At 36.4% G+C, this 21,844-nt stretch overlaps 4 protein-coding genes across 6 annotated transcripts; 2 read left to right on the forward strand and 2 right to left on the reverse strand.

Moving 5' to 3' along the window:
- Positions 1-307: 307 nt before the first annotated feature.
- Positions 308-3,406, reverse strand: LOC103438549 (DNA-directed RNA polymerase V subunit 5C). Its single transcript, XM_008377086.4, has 4 exons — positions 3,090-3,406; positions 1,839-2,015; positions 1,301-1,414; positions 308-648 (listed from the first exon to the last, which is right to left on the reverse strand). The coding sequence occupies exons 1-4, from the start codon at positions 3,366-3,368 to the stop codon at positions 523-525; spliced, it is 696 nt and encodes a 231-aa protein (XP_008375308.1). The 5' UTR covers positions 3,369-3,406; the 3' UTR covers positions 308-522.
- A 1,069-nt stretch (positions 3,407-4,475) lies between these two features.
- On the reverse strand, positions 4,476-10,400 carry LOC103438548 (uncharacterized). 2 transcript variants are annotated; one of them, XM_008377084.4, is made up of 11 exons: positions 10,141-10,400; positions 9,614-9,685; positions 9,335-9,489; positions 8,286-8,573; positions 7,889-8,018; positions 6,610-6,717; positions 6,400-6,502; positions 6,182-6,307; positions 5,521-5,714; positions 5,140-5,267; positions 4,476-4,768 (listed from the first exon to the last, which is right to left on the reverse strand). In XM_008377084.4, the coding sequence occupies exons 2-10, from the start codon at positions 9,664-9,666 to the stop codon at positions 5,180-5,182; spliced, it is 1,245 nt and encodes a 414-aa protein (XP_008375306.1). In that variant the 5' UTR covers positions 9,667-9,685; positions 10,141-10,400; the 3' UTR covers positions 4,476-4,768; positions 5,140-5,179. The 2 variants fall into 2 exon arrangements, with proteins under 2 accessions (XP_008375306.1, XP_008375307.1); XM_008377085.4 differs by having other exon boundaries at positions 4,476-4,762; positions 10,141-10,332.
- Positions 10,401-12,316: 1,916 nt separating this feature from the next.
- Positions 12,317-14,758, forward strand: LOC103438547 (uncharacterized). The gene is made up of 3 exons (XM_008377083.3): positions 12,317-12,692; positions 13,401-13,798; positions 14,068-14,758. The coding sequence occupies exons 1-3, from the start codon at positions 12,528-12,530 to the stop codon at positions 14,504-14,506; spliced, it is 1,002 nt and encodes a 333-aa protein (XP_008375305.1). The 5' UTR covers positions 12,317-12,527; the 3' UTR covers positions 14,507-14,758.
- A 1,535-nt stretch (positions 14,759-16,293) lies between these two features.
- On the forward strand, positions 16,294-20,124 carry LOC103428408 (E3 ubiquitin-protein ligase DIS1-like). 2 transcript variants are annotated; one of them, XR_011582982.1, is made up of 5 exons: positions 16,303-16,523; positions 17,604-17,833; positions 18,699-19,085; positions 19,421-19,794; positions 20,010-20,124. XR_011582982.1 is itself a non-coding variant. In XM_029105138.2 (4 exons), the coding sequence occupies exons 2-4, from the start codon at positions 17,624-17,626 to the stop codon at positions 19,739-19,741; spliced, it is 918 nt and encodes a 305-aa protein (XP_028960971.2). In that variant the 5' UTR covers positions 16,294-16,523; positions 17,604-17,623; the 3' UTR covers positions 19,742-19,993. The 2 variants fall into 2 exon arrangements, 1 of the variants encoding a protein (XP_028960971.2); XM_029105138.2 differs by lacking the exon at positions 20,010-20,124 and having other exon boundaries at positions 16,294-16,523; positions 19,421-19,993.
- The last annotated feature ends 1,720 nt before the right edge of the window (positions 20,125-21,844 follow it).

The raw sequence follows: 21,844 nt of genomic DNA on the forward strand, positions 1-21,844 counted from the left end.
ACATTATGTGGTTAGGTCACCGGCGACAATTGTACCAACATTATGTGATGATGTTTTTAGTATTAAATGATGAGTTGGACAAATATTAAAGTTGGTATTTACTAATCGTTGTTTTTGGAGCTCTAATTTGCCAAATCGACTCCTAGTCATGTTAAAATCGTAAATTTGTTTAGCTAAATTGCATCCACATGGAAATTCAAAGCTTCATAGATGATTTGAGAGTAAAACTTACTTTAACAATTGTCTACATCATCACTTAACGATAGTGAAATTTAAAATTATTTACAGTGGTGGATTGGGACAAAAATACCAAGAAATCCAAGTTATATTGATGAATGTACGGATCACATTAAGAGAGGATGCCAAATTCAACCACCACCATGACTAGTACTATCTAAAACCAAGCCAATAAACCAACACCAATCTTTGTATCTCGGTCGAAACCCTGTCTAAGATATAAGCTTGTGTTTGTAACTCAGCACTCATCACTGCATAAAGTGGCACGTAAATCTCGTACAAGAATCAAGCGACGCAGCGGTAAGTTTCAAGTGGTCCAGCAAATCCCCCGCTGTAATTGACTTTTACCACCTGCCCCTTCTCCAATCCGTAGTATCGTGCAGTTGCATCAGTTGCCAGCATCAGAGGGAGCTGAGGAAGAAACATAAGAAAACTAAATTAGACAACATCTGAGTCACGTCTTACTTTTCAATCTTAAAAGGCAACCCCAAGTCAACAAGGCTTCCTGCTTTTCATATCAGTTATTCGCTAAGTAAACAACTCCAATTATATTTTAATCAAACACTGAAAAACCAGTTATATGTTAGCAGCCAACAAAAGTTTGACTGCAAGGTAAGAAGATTTTGACTGCAAGCTATTTTGAGGGAAAATTGCTTCAGGATTGGATGGTTTTTCCCTTTGGTGCATACTACCAACGCAAGTTTTTTCAGATCAAAATGTTTGAATGGCTACCTTGTTCCCTGCTAATAGGGTAAAGCACTTCTTAAACCAGCTATCGAGAGCTATATGTCACCCGGAAACTAGCTAGCTTCCTTGTCAATCAAAGCAGTAAGGACTAATAACTCGTAAAGCAACTGTTCTAGTTAGCCATGCATCTCGATATCACGATGCTGTAAATTTTCAGCCATTAAAAGTCATGTTCTTTTGATAGACCAACACACAAGGTATTTCACACTTCGTTAATAGGCATGTACTGATCAGTGACGTGCTCCGCCAAGACAAAGTAAACAAATTAAGGTTATTTTCCAACATAAGGATAAATAAATAATACATGTAGAGTTACCTTCTTGTCTTCCAAGTTGTATTTCATTAGCAGCTTCTTCTTTTCTTCAGCAGTAAGCATCTCAAGCTTCGGCTGTGAAACATGCTTTGTGATATTCACCAGCAAGTCCGAGATCTGAAGCCAACACACAAGTTATTTAGGGAAAAATGCACAAAGAAAAAGTAGAGAGGAAACCGTAGGACTGACTGAACTTATGCTCGACTCCAATTATTAAGGGAAAGAAGAGCAAGGATAACATACTCATTGTTTTACCATCCTTGAACTTTCACCCGAAACAAAAGAAAGATGAAAACACAATCATTAAAACAGAGAAGTGTATCTGCATACGAGAGCCATTGCCCAGAATGATGCAATCAAAACCAAAAGAAAACCAGTAGACTAAGAAGAACCATCCGAGGAAATCCAGATGACCGATATTTCTTGTTATTCAGCATAAAACAAACATTAAATGCCTCCACAACTAACATGGTTGTCCTTAAGACACTTGAAAAAATGGTGAAGTATAATGCAAATGAAAAATAATTATCAGGTAACTTACATGGAAGGTGTCAACTTTAAATGGATACTTTTCAAGTTCTTTCCGAGCATAGCAGTTCATTTTACTTTGTAAGACAAGAATCAGCTGGTGAATACTTGCTTTGTTCGGGAGGCCAGCATAGATACCGCACATGTTGCGTTTCCTTATCTCGTCAGTTCCACAAAAGATGACAACAATCTGCAGAGAAACTCAACATTCAGTTGCATCATTGATACTGCAATGGGAGCGTGCGGGATTACTTTGGAAAAGAGACACCGATAAAATTACATTTCACTTACCACTACGAAATCTTTGGTTCTAAAGAACCTTTTCTTTGAGATAATTTCCAACTTCGAACAAGAAAATAAAGCCAATCAAACTCAAAAAATTTCGCTCCATGAAGCATTGTTCATTTCTTCCAGAATATGTCCTCATTCACTTCTCTGCTCCTAAATTTACCAAATGTAAATAGCATTTTACTTGACCCCTTCCCATATATAATACAGAACCTAAATAATCTTGGCGCCACCAGGCGGTCGAGATCACAGGAGTCAACAAGAACAATCTACAACTGAGCAATTATACGCACTTACTTAGAAAGTTCAGACTTGTACATAATTTGTCAAACTTATCTGTTAACTGTATTTCTTTGTTTACACCAAAGATATGTATTTTCTGCATCAGACCGACTACTCTCTAAAAGCTTCAAACTTGAGAAATTCTCTTCTTTTTTTGTGAACAAAAACGGTAGGAACGTTGAACAAAAGGTGTCATGAACTTCTTTTCACGGAGAAGAATCAATGACGGCATTTGAGCGATAAGCTTCGGCTAACTCTGTGCCAGCAGCTGCGTGGTAATAGAGAGGATGCAACTTTGAAGAAAAGGTGTCATCCTTTTCCTTGAAAAACATTTTCTTGATGCCACATTGTCTTTTGTCGAGCAAAAAACTGGAAATTTGAGAAAAATGGGCCACTTTTACTCAGAAAAAAAATTTCTTTTCGACATTTTTTTCATCGAACAGAAAAGATAGAAACTTCGAAGAAAGTGTGTCATTTTTTAACAAAAAAATCCAGAAAAAAAAATGTCATCTTTCCTAAAGGAAACAATTTCTGGTTGCCATTTTTTCTATTTCAAACAAAAAAATCAGAACTTGGACAAAAAGGTGTCATCTTTCCTCGGAAAAAATCTTTTTTTTCGGCATTTTTTTCCTTCCATTCCCCTGTTTTTCTCAGCAACCAAACACAAAACAGAACACATACATAAGAAAGTTACCTTCTTGGAGGGCTTGGAGCGTAGATGGACGCAGACGCTGAGGCGTTCATGGTCCGGGTTGGGGCCGAACTCGGAGAGGAACTCAGTGAGCGAGAGATTGAGGTCCAAGTCAGAGACGTTGCAGCCTCGGTCCCTCAGCATTTCCATGACTGTACGACGGCACAGGTAGAACCTGGTGCTCTCCACGCTCCCTTCTGCCACGTGGCTCGTTATGCACCCCGGCCTTCCGCTGCCTCCGTCGCTGCCCGGAACGACGCCATCCCCTTTCACGATAGCCATTCAGATTCTCTCTCTCTCTGATGAGTGTGTGTGTGAGTGGGGCGTTTGGAGGGAATATGAATCGTTTGTATGGGCGGAGAGAAGTGCGTGTGTACGGAGTGGCCTCGAGTATGTGGAACTTGCGTTACTCGCTTGATTTTATTAGACACGCGTCCTCTTTCCTGACTTTTGGGATTTTCGTTATTCAAAATCAAATATCTAACGATTAAAAAAATTCGGAATATTGTATCCTAAGAATTATAGAAATTCCTTTATTATCATCCGCTACTAAGAAATGCTGATAACTTTTTCATTTTTTCATTTTAATATTTTCACTTCTCTTCATGTCACGTGTACTCTACTATCACTCAAAACTCAAAGTTTAATTATATTAAAATTCTACTATTATTCTTCCTCTGCTAGTGTAATTAATACTTTAATTTGTCAACCAAAATGTAATTAATTTTTTAGGTTTGCGTATTAGTAAAATACACGGGGGGAGAGTATTTGCATTCCCCCACTTGCAAGTAACCAATGACTGATAAGAATTTTAACATCGAGTGGCCCCAAACTGGTGTCTAATAATTTCCAACTAGGTAAACACTCTTCATACAATTTGATTGTTCTGTTGCACCTAGGCTGCACTGTTCTGGAAATTAGTTGAGTTGAGAGTCAATACACGTTGACAAAGTCAAAATGCATGACAATGCGTGATTCTTTTAAATATTCGCTGAATGGCTTTCAGTTGTACCTAAGTTTCTATCCCAAAGTAGGATAATCCTTTCTTTTGACGGATTGTTGGGATTTTAACCGAAAAATCATTCATATCGCAAAATTTAACTTAAATTTCATGAAAACTCCAATACAAGTAACTAATTTTGGTCTTACTTTGCATGTCCCTAGTTTTCCAGCCACTCGATTCTAGTTTGATTTATTCAATTCAAAGACCATAAATAAACGAGGATACGTAAGGAAGAGAAAGCTGAGTGCAAAAATTTGTTTCCTTTATAAATTGCCACTCAATTTACCTCAAGCTTTAGAAAACTTGTAGTTAACTGAAAATATTTGACATCTACTATCTACTATCTAGAAGCAGGGGCATGAAGAACAATTTGCAACAAGATAAAATATGCAATACAACATCCATCTTATTAGGGGAAACAATATGCCTTTCCATTTGTCCTTCCACGATCACAAAAAATCACCGACGTCGATTCACTTCTGTATCAATACAGCTCTACACTTCCTAAATGGCCACATACACAAAATTGGCTCTCTTTGTTTCACTTACTTATCATACTTCGTATTGCTACTCCTCCAGCACGATGATAGCGCTCCTTGTGGTTCAGCACGATTACAGTTTAATTTCAATTTCCGCTTCATCCATCCATAACCATTATAGCTTTCTGTACTACCTGAAACTAGAATTTACAGGTACAATGTTAGCTCAATATACAGTAAATAAGCATTCGTGAAGAAACTCGAGGCACACCCAACAGTAATATCTGTGAAGATTTAGTACATTTAGGCCGGTCCATACATCGGAAATTGTCCTAATTTGATTGCATCTTTTCCTCTCAACCCAAAAAAGAAAATAAGCGAACTTTCAAACACATACCAGAAGGCACCATTTTTAAGACTAAAAACAAAAGGTTTAGATCAGATTCCTTATATTACTGTTAGCTATTCTGTTAAAAATTTCAGTTTAGATCAGTGCTCTACTCACCTGAATACACCAGATACCCACCAATGGTTGTGAGACTAAAATTAGACTCCAAAGTTCAAAACTTACCCAAGAATATGATAAACATGTGGGAGCTGAACTCAACTGCCTATACAGGCCTTCGTTGGACCACCAAATCATCAGCAGAATAATAATCTGCGATAAGCCGGTACATGTACGACGGATTGTGCCCTCCCCTGTGAAGGAATAACAGTAGTAATTTACAAACTAGCTAGGAAGTAGGGAAATAGAGAACAAAATAAGTGCGGAATACTCGAGATGAGAATTTTAAATTTCTTCAAGAGACTAGAATATGATTAGATCTGGCCAGAATATTAATTTCCCTTTTCCATTTGGTTCCTACAAACAATAGACTAGAAATTCAATAGGTTAAATCTTTAATCTTTCATGAATTCAGTTCCACTTGGTCCATGAAATTAGTTGACTTACGTATCAGTGATAAATAGATTGACAAGCTTTGGTGGCACATAATCAAATGTAGGATTGACAACTTGAAGCAGAGAAGAAGCAGTGCCACTTCCAAAATCCATGCAATCCGAGAACTCCCCAAAGTCCAGCAGCTCAGAAGGAGATCTTAACTCATTCAGTAACACTTCGGGATTGTGAGGATACAAAGGGCACAACTGTCATGTAAACCACCAGGGAAAGACTTGGAGTAAGGTAACGTTTAAGGCTAAAGTTCAAGAAATGAACTGCAGATGAAATGACGCCCAGTTCAATGGTTTATTCAGTTAAAACCAACTCCACAGACAAAATCCAATAGGATCTGATCCCCAATAGTATAAACAAGCAAACACAAGGCTAATAATAGACTAGGAAGCAGCCATTAAAAACTTGAATAAGTTAACTAAAACTTAACAGAGCCGACTTTAGAAAAATAACCCTCTGACAGTAACATCAATTTTGTCTCTCTATTTCCTAGAACCGCAAAAGATGTTTATCTCGTGCTAATCTATTCATAGAAAATTCTCTAATGGTGGAACCCACTTCTTCAGCTTCTCATCTTGATTTTAAAGGAAACCCAATTTATGAATGACAGCAAGTCTCTAAAATCTCCAAGTCACGCCGAACAGTGATTGCATTAACTTACCTTGTGACTGCCAGCAAGTACAACAAAAGGGACAGCATGCCTTTGCGCTGCAAGTGCTACCATATTCAACCCGACAGGTGCTATAACCCCTCCATTGGCCATGACAGCATGAGCGCCAACAATAACCTTTAACATTACAAAATTCAATATGAAGCTGGAACAAGGATGTAGATTTTCATATGGGGAAAAAAATACATAGATCACGGATCACATCATACCATGTTGACTCGGGATATCATGGCAAAAACTGCTGAATCAGTGATCAGCGTGGTCTGTAAACCTCTTGCAACTAGTTCTTTAGCAAGAAGATGCCCCTGATACCTAATACATAGGAATTAATAACAAAATTAATGCTGACCAATAAAAATATCAAAATCATCAGTACGGATCCTATCCACTGTAACAAATACACAGATTTTTACACTAACCTTGGAGCTCCCTCAGCAACAAAAACCCGAAACGATCTTTTTTTCTCCTTTGCAGCACAAAGAAATTCCAGTACAGTTCTTGAACTACCTAAAGTTAATATAACCTCACTGCAAAAGAAACACAGTTAACATCATGATTTAAATAGCCACAATGAAACATCAATTAAAATCAATCACAAGCCACTAGCAAATATTCTCATTGAGGTCTCACTTTTTTCAAGTTTTGCAATCTCCTATTTTGTCAAGATTTGCAATCTTTGCCCTGTCCAATTATTTTCTGGAGAAATGACTATATTTTTTTCATATGAAGAGAAAATTGATCATGAGGAAAAATCTTTCATACCATCCCAACAAAAAACCCCAAACTTTATTATGCTACTGTCTCTAAGTTCAGTTTTTTACTCTATTCAAATTGTTTAACTATGTAAAAGTATGTATATGCATAAGTACATACATACATACATCCATATATATATATATATATATATATGATTCAATTTTGCCAAAAGAAAAATAGAAAGTGTTGATATGGTACTAAATTCTAAGTACTGACTAAAAGAGGCACGAATTTTTGGAGCATAAGAACTTGTCGGACCAGATTCTCATTTGTGGTGATAATCGGCTGGCCTACCAATCACTAGGTAGTGTTTATTCATGGTTAGTATATTTTTGTGACTGCCCCACAGTCAAAATTTTGTGATTACCAAAGAGTGCCACTGGAGTCCATAAAGTTATGGGGTTTCTAAGAGTTCAGGAATTCAGATTTAGGCCTATATCCTAGAGACTAATGCAATTGATAATATAAACACCAACTGAAGGAATAAAATAATTTTGCGTTTCTCATATAAAGTATAAACACAAACAAGTGAAATAAAATGTGACTGACTCAGTCACAAGGGTGCTTGAAAGATCAGGACTGATGGAAGCACGTTCAGGATCTAAACTAATTTATGCTTAGTAGCTAAACTTGAAAAGTTTTCTACCGCTGCTATGTCGAACACCAGAGAAGTTAATTTTACAACCTCAACCATGGTGACCCTAAACTAAATCACCAAAAAGTCTAACCAACTTATATGCGTGAATGAGATAATATATGCATGTTAGAAGTTAGAACATTAGCACAAAGCAATCTCACGCAAAATCATTATTATATTAAATATGCATATTTTAAGTGAAATTGAGCATATTATGACTGAAGGATGCGTTTATATTTGAAAGCAAAAAATGAACTGTAACAGTGAAACAAACTTAATAGCAAAGGCTTGGGGTAAATACATACTTATGGTGAATGTGCTCTACTGCTTGCTCAGCAATCTGTTCATGGCAAGTGCCAATATCTTGTATAAGTTCATTGACTGCTTCAATAACATCATGCTTCAGCTTCCGACTTCTTGAACTTTTATCAGCAGCTGTGAAAGAAAACAAATATCTATAAGCCATACAGCTGTGTAATCTGCCTTTAAAAGGTAATAACTTCAATTCCACCTCCACAGGCCCGACGACTAGGGAAACCAATTTTTCATTGACTACTTTTCAAACACAAATACCACATTTATGATCAGAAATAGATGTCAAATGTGTACATATCCTTTAAACAAATTTTTTTTTTTCCTAAAGGGAAAATGAAGGGTGTATCTAAATAAGTTTCTCAATGTTGCTAAGAATGAAAATCATACATTTGGTTTTTTCTTCAGAATCACCCCCAGATGAAGAAGTATGAGGAACAGCTGCTACATCAGGAATGTCCTCAAGCAGTGTTTGCAAAGATGGTGGACGCAGTGTGCTTCTTGCAGCAGCCGCAACAACAGCGGCAGATAGAGTCGAATGGTTGTCATGGTCACCATCATCTTCATCATCACTAACAGTTGTCATGTTCAACCCAGCCATAGCGGCAGTAGTGAGAGAAAGATCCTCCTCCCTAATAATGTGCAAAACACGCCTCACAATATTACCCACAGCAAGCTCTGCGATCATATGCGCAAAACATTATTATGAAAATAAAAGTATATATATAAACCTCTACGTCCAGATTATAAGAAAAAGATTTTTCCGTATATCCTAACTCCTAAGATAAATATATCTAAAATCAAATGCATATATCATGTACTTTCCTCTATATACCTGGGAGATATATCATTCGTTTTCTTTGGTTAAAAGGAGATATCATCTCATTTCATGACACATGAGTATACACACAAAAAAATGGCAACACAATAAAATTTTGAATGCACAGTGAATTTTAGAAAATTTGATCATTAGACTTAGCTAACATAAGTTAAACTCACTACCATCCACTGGATTTATGCTATGTAAAGAAGACAGTTTGATATTATATGAGCATTTATGCTACTTAAAGAATACAGTTTGTTATTATATCTGCATTTCAAACCTGATACGCATATCACTAACAAAGATAAAGTCTAATTTGACAGGTGGCAAGAACATGGTCGCAAAAGTAATTGAAGTTCATCTTACTACAATTTGAAAGCTATATGTTTCCTCCAAAATGACTAGCACAAAGCACAACTTTTTTAAAACAGTAACAAGTTCTTCAGATGAGTTCTCAATGTACAGCCCTGTGTCTTTTAAGATATTACAGACAAAGATGTTTAAGTAACATGAATGACCCTTGTACTAATGAAAAAAATTTACTCCTTAAAAATAAAAAATAACAACATCGGATCATTGTGCTTTACAAAACTTATGTGACTTTTCAAAACATTACCAATAGGATTTGCAGCAATCAACCGCTCCCCAACAGCATTCACAGCATCAATCAATGCTCTGGCTTGATTTGTGTAGGGCACCCGCTGTGCTGAAATTACCGACCGAATCAATTCAGCCGTCTGTTTTGCAGTAGCCTGCGAGCCCTCAATTTTACTGCAACCGCAAAAATTTGCAATCAAATTCTGAATCATGAAATATACCTATTAACCAGTATAGTCTCTTGAGCAAGCAGCTTGCGCCAGTATAGTCTATGAATTTTCGCCAAAGAACAACTTACCGCTTTTTAAGCTTAATGAGGAAATCATTCACAAGGGAGTGCACGTCCGGCATGGCTATCACCAAATTTAACCTGAAAATGTCAAAGATATAAACTTCAAATCATCACACTCAATTTCATTTCTATGGAAATCAGAAAGACTAAAAAGAAACAAGCAAATAGAACCCTTAATCTCCGTCGTCTCGGGCAACCAAACAAAACCAACAAATCACCTGAAGTTAATACTGGGAGCTACTTTTTTTAGGTGATTTGTTGGTTTTTATATGGAAGCCAAATCAGGTGGGAATTTGAGAAAAATGAAAAACCCAAAGCTAATTAATTCCAAAAACAACAATCCACAACGAAAGTGAAAAACTTGGGGAGCTGAAAATACCCAAACCCATCTAATTGAAAACATAAGTAAAACCCCAATTATAAACCTGAGTTAAACCTTCAATCAAACTCTATATTAAACTATTAATAAAACCCAAATTAAGTTATCAATCAGGAAAGATAAAAATGCAGAGAGAGGGGTTTAAGAGGTGTACCTGGTGTGAGTGTGCGAGTGGTGCTGCGACTGATAGAGGCTGAGAGGAGTGAAGAACAAGGAGATGGGACCGAAGAAGATGACGCCGAGAAGAAGGCGAATTTGCGGAATCGGAGAAGGATGAATTTGCGGAATCGGAAATGGAGGAGAGAGTGAAGAGAGAAGGAAGTAAGCTGAGAGAGAGAGAGAGAGAGGAGAGGGACCAAAGAGAGAGGGTTACGTCTTGGAAACTTGGATTGGGTGGTGGGGACTAACATGTTTGGGCTACTGTGGAGGCCTTGTTTGGTAGTGATGATGGGCTACTATTAGACCTGACATTTCAAATCCGACTCGTTAACGAGAACTGATTTATATGTTAAAATTAGTATTTGCGTAAGGGAATTGTTATTGGTACTCTAAAAATTTCATTTTACACTCTAAATTTTTTATATTTGAAAAGAAAAAAACATTTGTGAGGAGTGTAGAATGAGATTTTTGGAATGCTAATAACAATTCCCTTACTCGTTAACAAGACATTATTTATATGTTAAAATTAGTATTTGGGTAAATGTTTAACAGGTCAAGTTGTTAATAAGTGAACCGGTTAATTAACGGATCATTTTAGGTCAACCTACGAATCCTATTAACACCCGTTATCGATAACCAAAAACCCTCGCTATTTGTCCAAACCCCAAAACAACTGAGCTTATATATGAACCAGGATCCTCTCCTGAGCAGTTCCCTAGAGATCCTAGGGATCCCGCAATCTTGTCCGTTCATTTTATATCGTGCGGTCAATTTTTGTTAAATACTATTCATATTTGAATTTTAAAATTTAAATTTTAAATAATTCTGACCGCATGATATACGATGAACGGACATAATTGCGGGATCCTTAGGATACCTAGGGAACTGCTCAGGAGAGGATCCTGGTTCCTTATATATGCCAGTACCCCTTCAATATTTGTTCCCTATTAGCGACTCCCTATTTTTTTTTTTCCGTGTGCAAAAGTATTAATCTAATCTACCTATTAATAAAATTCTTATTATCAACCAAAATACTAGGAAATTACCATTTTAACCCTGCCACCAAAACTGAACTCAAATAAAAAATATGGGCAATTTAATAATTACATGAACATAAATTTTACTGTTTTTTACAATAACCTAACAGTCAGGTTAGTATCGCATTCCGTATTCAAGACCTCTAACTCTCTCAACAAATTAGTAAGTGATTTTGCAGTCAAGTTCCTTCACTCTTCTTCGAAAAAACACCTTCGAGCTACGTTGTAGTATGATTACCGGTTGTTGTCTTCCCGACTGATCATTCTTCCCCAGAAATCCAACTTCTAAGTTTAGCCCGATACTCATATACGTAGTTCGATATGGCAAATTTTTGGCTTGAGATAGTTTGCTTTTGTCTTCTCCAATGCTTCCCTATGCTTTTAATTTTAAGTGTACGTTTCTCCTTTTTACAAGCATTTGCGTTAGCTTTCAGACATTTACCTTCTATTTCAAGATTTGTAAGCTTATGGAAGGATCGAAACCTATTTTTATTCATAACGAACAAGAATATAAATTCTCAGCATTTGAAGCATAGAAAAAGAACCAATGTGTTACTCATTATTTTTTGTAAAAACGAAAAAACAAATTCTATTTTCTCGCTAATTTACTATGGTGACCAACAATCAAATTATCATTATATTTATTCATTTTCTAATTCTTCTTCCAAGTGCAGGATGTGTAATTCAATCTTTTATTTATTTATTTATTTTTATTGAGATTCCGATTCTATTCGCACATTAAGTATTTTATTTGGGTTGCTAACTCAATGGTAGAGTAATCGGCTTTTAAGTGCAAGAAGTTAGCTAAAGGCTCAATCTACATACACTAACACATATTCACATTGTTTAGTGGTAGCATCTAATAGTGGCACGCTCACATACACGGCTCTCGAGTTTCAAATCTATCTTTGGCAAAAAGACAGTCTAGACAAAACAATTTATCGAGATAGCTTACTCCAACCAATTTGAGGCCATGTTAAGTAGAACAAAACATAAACAAAAATCTTTTTTATTTTTTATTTTGGTCAAAGAACAAAAAATGATCCACATCCTCCTTCCTTGTAAATAGGAGTTGGCCATCATTGTATGTGAGGCACAGTGGAAGACATCCATCAAACATTGTCTTAACAAAATATATCCTTAATATGTCATAACAACCTAAAAAAAGGGAAAAAGTTCCTCAGGAACCATGACGTAACATTCATATTCTCTCTTTCTGAATTCTCAAGAAGAAGACCAATCGCCTAACCATTTTCCTCTCCGCAGATCGACTCTCTCACAATTAATCTTTATGTAATTTTGTTTGAGAGAGAGAGAGAGAGAGAGAGAGAGAGAGAGAGAGAGAATGGGGGTGGATTATTACAGCGTATTGAAGGTGAACAAGAACGCAACAGAAGATGATTTGAAGAAGGCGTATAGGAAGCTGGCCATGAAATGGCACCCTGACAAGAACCCTAATGATAAAAATGAAGCAGAAACCAGATTCAAGCAGATCTCTGAGGCTTATGAGGCATGTAATTATTCATTCTCTTTCCTTCCTTTGTCGTATTTCTGCATGTTACACGTTCATTTGTTTGATTATTCTACAATCCGTCAATGGAAAGAGACGTCCTCTCTTGATTGTCAATATGTAATTTTAAGGTTTCGGTATCATATTCACCAACAAAATTGTGTCCGTAAGATGTCAAATACATTTTTGACAATGTCGATTCATGCACAGAACTTCGCTATGCACCTAGTGACGGGTATTTATGCTAACAAAGATTGTAAAATGAACGATGATTAACATAAATTTGTGTATACAACAATGATCATATAGTTGTTTAATTCACAGTTCAGGTAAATTGCTATTTCCCTTCTTCTCCACCATGATTTGTTCTAGAACTTAATTAATCTTCTTCTCTTTCTCAACATCTGCATATATTTACAACCAAATGTGGGCATTAGCCTAAATTGTGCTTAGTTATATATTAGTGATTTCCACATGTTTTTTTCTCATCTTACACACTCCAACTTATTTCTACATTTCGGATTGAATAAACAAGCATGTGCAGAAAGAGAAAAAAGTGTGCCGAAATCATTTCGTTAATTAAGTGGTTCATTTCTGAATAGTATCTAACAGTCTTTGCTCTTTCATCTATATATGCAAGCAGTTAAGATTTCATTTGGCTATATCTAGTAGTGTAAATAAAATAATGAAATGGGTTTGTGAATTCAGGTCTTGAGTGATCCTCAGAAAAGACAAGTTTATGATCAAGATGGTGAAGAAGGTTTGAAAGATATGCCACCACCTGGAAGTGGTGGATTCTCATATGGAGGTGGATCCAATGGATTTAATCCTAGGAACGCGGAGGACATTTTCGCAGAATTCTTCGGAAGTAGTCCCTTCGGATTTGGGTCATCGGGACCTGGAAAATCCAAGAGGTTCTCATCCGATGGAGGGGGGACGTTCGGAGGATTTGGTGGAGGTGAAAATATTTTTCGGTCATATAGTGAAGGTGTCACACCAAAGAAACCACAAGCAGTTGAGAGCAAATTGCCCTGCAGCCTTGAGGAGCTGTATTCTGGATCAACAAGGAAGATGAAGATCTCAAGGAGTGTGGTTGATGCTAATGGGTAACCTTTTTTTACACTCGATATTTTCTTTGTTTGTAGATTCATTGCTTGTTAGTTGAATATGTTATTCCCAACTGATACAGTTTCGATTATGGTCGTTATAATTACTAAACGGAATGGTAATTAGCACTTCAAAATGACCGTAAATATCAGCATGACCAACTATTTTAGAGTGTCAATGATATTTTTTTGTAGAAATCTCTACGTAAATATCAGCTGACTTGTTTTGCTTTTCGTTTTTCCTCCATTGGGGACAACGAAAATCGCAGGCGCCAAGTGCCGGAGCAAGAAATATTGACGATTGATGTGAAGCCAGGATGGAAGAAAGGAACCAAGATTACATTCCCAGATAAAGGAAATGAGCAGCTAGGTCACCTGCCAGCTGACCTTGTGTTTGTGATTGATGAGAAACCACACAACACTTACAAGAGAGATGGCAATGACCTCATTGTGAACAAAAAGGTGACACTGGCCGAGGCATTAGGTGGAACCACGGTGCACCTCACCACGCTTGATGGTCGCGATTTATCAATTCCGGTTACTAACATTGTGAACCCGGGCTACGAGCTCGTCGTTGCCAGGGAGGGTATGCCAATAGCTAAAGAGCCTGGCAATAGGGGTGATTTGAAGATCATATTTGAGATCAGGTTTCCTACAAGACTGACCCCAGAGCAAAGAGCTGGACTTAAACGAGCTTTGGCAGTCTGAAAAAGTGAAATACATGACCTAATTTCGATTGTAGATTGACCAACAGTTTGGGTAGTTAGGAAGTCACATACATTACAAGTCAAATCTGCACTTTTTGTATTTTTTGTGTGTGTACAATATACTTTATAAACACTGACTCCTTACATGTAAAGAGTCATTCTTCAATTGTTAACTGCAAATCACAGTCTAACACATATGCAAATGTAACTTATTAAATTTACAAAAATGAAAAATTTATATACACGTGTCAAACTGTGATTTGTCTTTACGTATTTTTCAGTGCATCTGCTGCATTCTTTCATGTATATGGTTATCTGCTGCATTCTTTCATGTATATGGTTATGTAATTAGTCAGAGATTGATTCTCTGATTTGAGGTTAAACTTCATATAGTGTGATATATATATATATATATATATATATATATATATATATATAACATGTACTGCCATGTCTTATATGACAAGTGGATTCATTTCAGACGGGCATACCCTCAAAAGTTCTTTTCTTTTTCTTTTTGTTTGTGTGGCCATGAAGCCCTTTGCAGTTCAAATTGCATCTCCAGGGACAACCATCAGAGTTTGAAAAAAAGGAAACTGAAATACTCTGCCATTCCTCAATAGTATACTATATACACTATTTTCTTTTTTTCTTTTTTTTTAAAGATAATTTTGAGATTGATATAACTCTTCACATTGGTCTCTAAGATTTAAAATAATAGAAATGGCCATAAAATTATCCACCATCAATCATTTTTGCCATTAGTGAAAAATCTCTGTTAAATAAGGAGAAAATAACAAAAATACCCTCAAACTTGTCATATCAATTTGGCCCATAGTTCATTAAATTAAGGGTATTTTAGGTCTTTATTTAATAGAGATTTTTCACCGAATGACCAAAATGATTGATGGTGGACAAACTTAGGACCACTTCTGTCATTTCAAATCTTAGATCAAAGTAGTAGTTATACAATCACATGCATTATTTTGGCTAAAAAGCCTTTCAAAAATGAAAAATGTGTGTTAAATGAGAAGTCTTATATTCGAGTTTCATGAATGACGAGCTTAATAATATTACATTCCGATCACTTTTCAATAAAATATTATCTTTGTATAAAAAAAATTAAATAAATAAATAGAATAAAATTACCATTATGTCTCTAATTCTAAAATCAATCATTAAAAAATTGTTTAGTGTTACTCTAGGTACTTTTGATAAGTTTTTGTAGATGGTTGACAAAGGGAATTTCCTTATTTATCACTCAATAATGTAAAGACCCTTGGGTTATATATGAGTGAATGATATCTATGTTTAAGTGCTTTCAAATGATATCTATGTTTGAGTGTTTTCGAATGATCTCTATGTTTGAGGTCAAGTCAATAAAGAATGAATCATGAAATGTTGATAAAAGGGGATTTTATAAAATTCTCACTTTGATAATTACAAAACCATGCATGAGATTTTATGTGGTTTTTTTTTTTTTTTTTTTGTCTCATTGGACTCAAACTACTATGTCACGACGTAACTTTTTGAGAACTTTCGAAATCAAACAGTTTTATTAAAGTTTTTCTCTTCCATCAAAATGAACATTTGTTCCAGGAAAAAAAAAACCAAAAATAAATGGGAACATTCGCACGAACTTCTTTACCCAATTTGAAAGGATTTTATCTATTTATTTATTTATATGCTTTGGAAATAAGACGAGAACAGTCAGCGGGGACCCACTCGCCTCCGGCTTTGACCTCGACAGTTGACCTTTCCCATTTGTATTTCCTCGAGAAATCTCTCTCTCTCTCTCTACTGAACGCCACGCTCCTCCCCGTCCCCCACTCTCTCTCTTTTCTCTTTCAAACGGCTTTAATTTGAAATTCCTTGAGCTCGCAAACGCGCATTTCCGCGTCCCCCCTTATTATATTACTGCAGCCTGCAGGGGACAATTCCCCATAGCCGGCCACCTACCAGACCTCTCCTCTCTCCTTTCTCTCTCTCTCCGTTGGGCGTTTGATTATAATTCAAAGGTATAATATTTTCATTTTCTCCATCTTAAATTTGTTGGGTTTTATTTATTTTTCAGTTTTCTCTAATGGGTTTTTAATTTTATGGTTACCCATTTGAAATTTATGTAATTTAAGATGGAAAAGTTGGTATTTTTCTTTGAATATGTTTTGGAATTTTCTAGATCTATTGTGGACTTGACTTTGAATTTGAATGTGGGCATGCGATGTTGGAGTCCGATTATGGCATTTAGACGAACCCATTTGCTTTGTTTTTGTTTCGATCTGCATTGATCAGTTAATTTGTTGAATTATTTCATGATTTTGCAGATTTTAAAGTTGTAGAATTTTGAATCCTGGCTATGTACATTTCCTTGAAGAATACATGTTTCTGTATTTGCTTAAGTTTTGAAAATTTGAATTCGATCTGCTTGATCACAAGTAGTTGATTTACTTGAATATATTCAGGATTTTGAGGCTCTCAATTCTCTGATATATGAGAACTGGGAGGTTGATAGGTAGGTTCCTTCCATTTACCTCCTAAGAACGATATGCATAATTGTTGTCGATTTTTCTCATTTGTGTTTTGAATAGTAGGCGTCCAATCGAGCGCTGTTCACTCGTGTGAAATGTAAACACCAAAAACATAGTGTTAATCGTTATAAGGGAACTGGCATTTACTTCTCCCTCATCTTTCACATGCCACTTGAGCTAAGGATGAAGGTTATAAATCTTTATGGTATTCACACCTCGGTCTTATAAGGGTTTCTTGTCTGCCATTGCGATTTAAACTTTGGATTCGAATATAAGAATTCATGTTTGTCGTGTTTTGAGTTTAGACTGGACTTCTTTGATAGCATGTGGACGGAGCTTGAAAAGAAAACCAGAAAGTGTAATGGGAAAAAAGTTTTGCTTTTAATGACACATTCAGTACTTCTTTCTACTTATGGTTATCCTTTATGATATAGATTTGGTTAGAGAGCTTTCCCCTTCTCTAGATTGGATCATTTAGAACTTGGTGCATGAATTAAACATGGTGTATCGTACAATGCTTATTGTTTTGCATCACCTATTTATTGAACTTTTTTTATATGTTCGGCTCAGATAAGTAGCTGTGTACCAGCATGGCATCCAGTAGTCCATTTTTTGATGACATCCGGACCAAATCTGAGGTTATTGATCCTCCTCAAAGTGAGGACATGCTGGATGTTGGAGAAAGTGTCGATGATGCTACTGAAATGCCCCAAAAACCTAATGTGACAGTTTCTAGCAGTGTTCGCGAGCTGCTGGAGTGCCCTGTGTGCTTAAATGCTATGTACCCCCCAATCCATCAGGTTTGATTACTTAATAATTTTGCTTTATCTTATGAAGTCAAACCCACTCCCTTAGTTTTCATTCTAGTATTAATTCTACTCACTTATTCACGATATTGTAGCTGAAACTAGCGTGCTTTCTCACTTAGCCCTTACCGATGCTAATAATACTAATGAAAAGGGCTTGAAAACTTTGAATTTTAACGATAAGAACAAAATAAAGGGTAAAGTGAATAGTACCAGGATTGACTTTTTAGTGTAAAAATATGGTTTTTCGTTAAAGTGAACAGTACCGGTAGCTTTTCGTTAAAGTTCCCTTATTTTAAAGTAGCATCGAGTGTGAGGTTTTGACTTTGTGGGAGGGGTTCTCTTGGGAAACTGGTAGACGAGGTGCTATCATTTGCAACTTTGTGGACGGGTTTCTGTTATGCCACTATTGGTTTCACTCCTTACTAACCCTTGCCAAGTGCATATTCTTGAGCTGTTTGATTTTATTGAGTTCGCTTTTTTCCTTCAAATCTAAATGGTCTTTGGCGCATGTAAGTATTTTTAAGCAAGAACATATTAGAAGGCCCAATTGTAACTAACTCAACTTCTTACAATATAACAACTATCACTCTCTTGTTATATCTAATAAGTCTACCTATATCGTAATTACATAATTTTATTGTGGAGTCCTTCATTTGATGTAAACTTTTTTCTCTCTTCTTAAACTTTTTCCTTTAGAAAGTTTGAATTTATTTATTCATGTAACATAGGTTTTTGTCAAATTTATTTACAATATTTATTAAGAAAACAGAAAAAATAGTTCTTTTGAGGGATGGAAAGCTTTTCAATAGGACCCCAACTTTGTTCTTTGCCTAATTGGCTTTCTCGCTTTTTGCAGTGTTCGAATGGTCACACATTATGTTCTGGTTGCAAACCAAGGGTTCACAACCGGTGCCCCACTTGCCGGCATGAGCTTGGTAATATCAGATGTCTTGCGTTGGAGAAGGTGGCTGCTTCTCTGGAACTTCCATGTAAATACCAGAGTTTTGGTTGCATGGGCATATACCCTTATTACAGCAAGCTAAAGCATGAATCTCAGTGTCTCCATAGACCCTACAACTGCCCCTATGCTGGTTCTGAATGCTCCATCGTTGGAGATATTCCTCATCTTGTGGCCCATTTAAAAGATGATCACAAAGTCGACATGCACAATGGCAGCACTTTCAACCATCGCTATGTAAAATCAAATCCACAAGAAGTTGAAAACGCCACTTGGATGTTAACGGTATTATTCACTTTTGCCTTATTCTTACTGTTCTCCATTATCCTTCTTCACTCCCTTACAATTTAATCCTCAGCCAACTCAAAACCATTTAGCTTAAAAGCTTTGATGATCGATAAAACAAAGAGTGAAAAATCTGTCTCTAAAATGCTCTATGAGTCTTCCCAGCCTTCGGAAGGGTGGACTGCCGTGGCGAGCCACCAGCTGATCCCCTTTTTCAAAATAGAAAAATCTTTGACACAAACAAAGCATAACTAGAAATTTGCTATCTTTTCCAAAATCCGTCTTTGACACAAACGAAGCATAACTAGAAATTTGCCATCTTTTCCATTCTGCAGGTTTTTAGTTGCTTCAATCAGTATTTTTGCCTACATTTTGAAGCTTTCCAGCTCGGGATGGCTCCTGTCTACATAGCATTCTTGCGGTTCATGGGTGATGATAACGAGGCAAAGAACTACAGCTACAGTCTAGAAGTAGGTGGGAACGGGAGGAAGATGATTTGGCAGGGGGTGCCGCGTAGCATTAGGGATAGCCATCGCAAGGTTCGTGACAGTTTTGATGGTCTCATTATTCAACGCAACATGGCCCTCTTCTTCTCAGGGGGAGACCGAAAGGAATTGAAGCTTAGGGTGACCGGAAGGATATGGAAGGAACAGTGACAGCAATCTGTCATTTTGATCTCTTTCGTTCGATCATCTTATCTAGTTGGTAGGTCAGTCGCTTTTCCTGGTTACGAGTCTCTTCTGGCCATGTAGTTTAGGGAATGTAGGAAGCAAACTCTCTTTGCTTGTTCATGCTTTAATTGCATGAGTAGGAAGGCACTCTTATAAAATTAAAATATCCTTCTATACAGATTTGGACTCTGTATGGCTGGCATGCAGCAAATGAGACTTGTTTTTGTGATTCGATAATACTCGATTATTGTAGGATATTATCGATTATTGTGGTCTAACATCCTAGTGGATGGGGTGCGGGGTCGCGTACTTGTACTTGCAACGTCAAATTCACCCTTCTCGAACCAATTAACTACCTTATTCCCTAATTTTGAGGTAAGGATACTCTCTGGATCAATTCACTCCGGATTCGGATCCTTTCTACTCAGTGTTTGAGACCAAGAGTTTTTTTCTGTCCATATTAATCCGTCCTTCTTAGGGATAAAAAAAAAATTTAAAAGGAAAACACCCACGTGGCACAATCTGGGTTGTCCGATTACAAAAAACAAATTTGTACCAACGGTCCACATTAATTTGGTTAGAAAATAATGTTAAAAATACAGAAAAATGGAATATAAAAAAATATATATTTCCTATAAATACCCAACCATACTCTTCTAGAAAAACTGCAATTAGAGCAAGTCCACCCCTAAGGACTTTGCGCCAGCACCCAGCGCATTTATCCACTCAAATGAACAGTAATAGACTGGAGTGAACAGTAATAGGCCAAGGCATCTCCACCCCTAAAAAAATGCGCTGGCACCCAGCGCATTTTTTTGGTGTGTTTTTTTTTTTAAGTTTATTTCGGATAAGATTTTTAACCAATTTCAGATAAAATTTCAAATAAACTTAAAAAAAAATACACACTAAAATAAAATTACATACTCATCAAATAAACTATAAAAAAAAAACACACTAAAATGAAATTACATAAACTCATCAAATACACTTTATTCTTCAACCACAAGTTTTTTGGTATTTTTTTTTCACACAAAAAGTATATGAAAGCTTTGGTAGAAAGTGTAGAAAATATTGAAATGTGGTGTAAGGTGGAAGATGAGAGTTAGGTATTTATAGAAAAAATAAATAAATTTTTTTTTAATTTTATGTATTTTTTAATATTTTTTCTGTATGTTTTAATAAATTTTAATTAGTTAATTAACGTGGACCGTTGATCTGTGATCGGACGGTATATTTTAAAAGTAAAATTTAAATTTTTTTTACCGTTGGAAATCCAACGGTCTAGAAAAACTAGCCGTTGGAAATCCAACGGATATAAGCATGCCACGTCGCTGATGGGATCCGGAGCACAAGTGGGCTGACAGCCCTGTCGGCTACTCGCGGCAGCGCCTGCGTGAAGCGCACGCGCCAGGCAAACTGCCCAGCTTCTTGCTCAGTCTGTTTTGGGCTGGTCCATTGCCCAGCTCGGGCTGGGTACCAGTCAAAATGAGGGGTGGACTTGGTTGACAGGGTGCTGGCCCTGTTTTTGTGCTGGGTCCTGGGCAAAATCCACTGGGGTGGAATTGCTCTTAGGATAATAACACGTGGTGTGACGGGATTGGTTAAAAAATCATATCCAAAATTAAACATAATATTTTTTTAACAAAAAAAATTTTAAATGCCAATTGCCTGGACAATTCATTTACGAGGTGGAGATGCACTAAGCAATTACTATTCACAGAGGCAATAATTGTCTAGCCCTAATTGGATTATTAGTCCTTGTGGTGACATGGTAGTTGGAAGATAACTCATGTGGTAAAAAAAAAAAGGATTTAAACTCTTGTAGTGAAGTTTGTTAAGATCTATGTCCAAAATTGAAAATTCCGTCAACTTTCTGTTAATTATTAGCAGATGAGCCACACATATTAGGCTAAAACAGAACTCTCTATTAATTCACAGCATGTGGTGTTGGCTCACGTGCTAACAATTAACCGAAAGTTTACATAATTTTTAATTTTGGGTATAAATCTTAACAAACTTCACCACAGAATCTTAAATCCTAGTTTTTATTTATCACATGAACTATCTTTTAACTACCTGTAACTATAG

Source organism: Malus domestica, chromosome 07 (assembly GCF_042453785.1).
Source record: "Malus domestica chromosome 07, GDT2T_hap1".
Taxonomy (NCBI): Eukaryota; Viridiplantae; Streptophyta; class Magnoliopsida; order Rosales; family Rosaceae; genus Malus; species Malus domestica.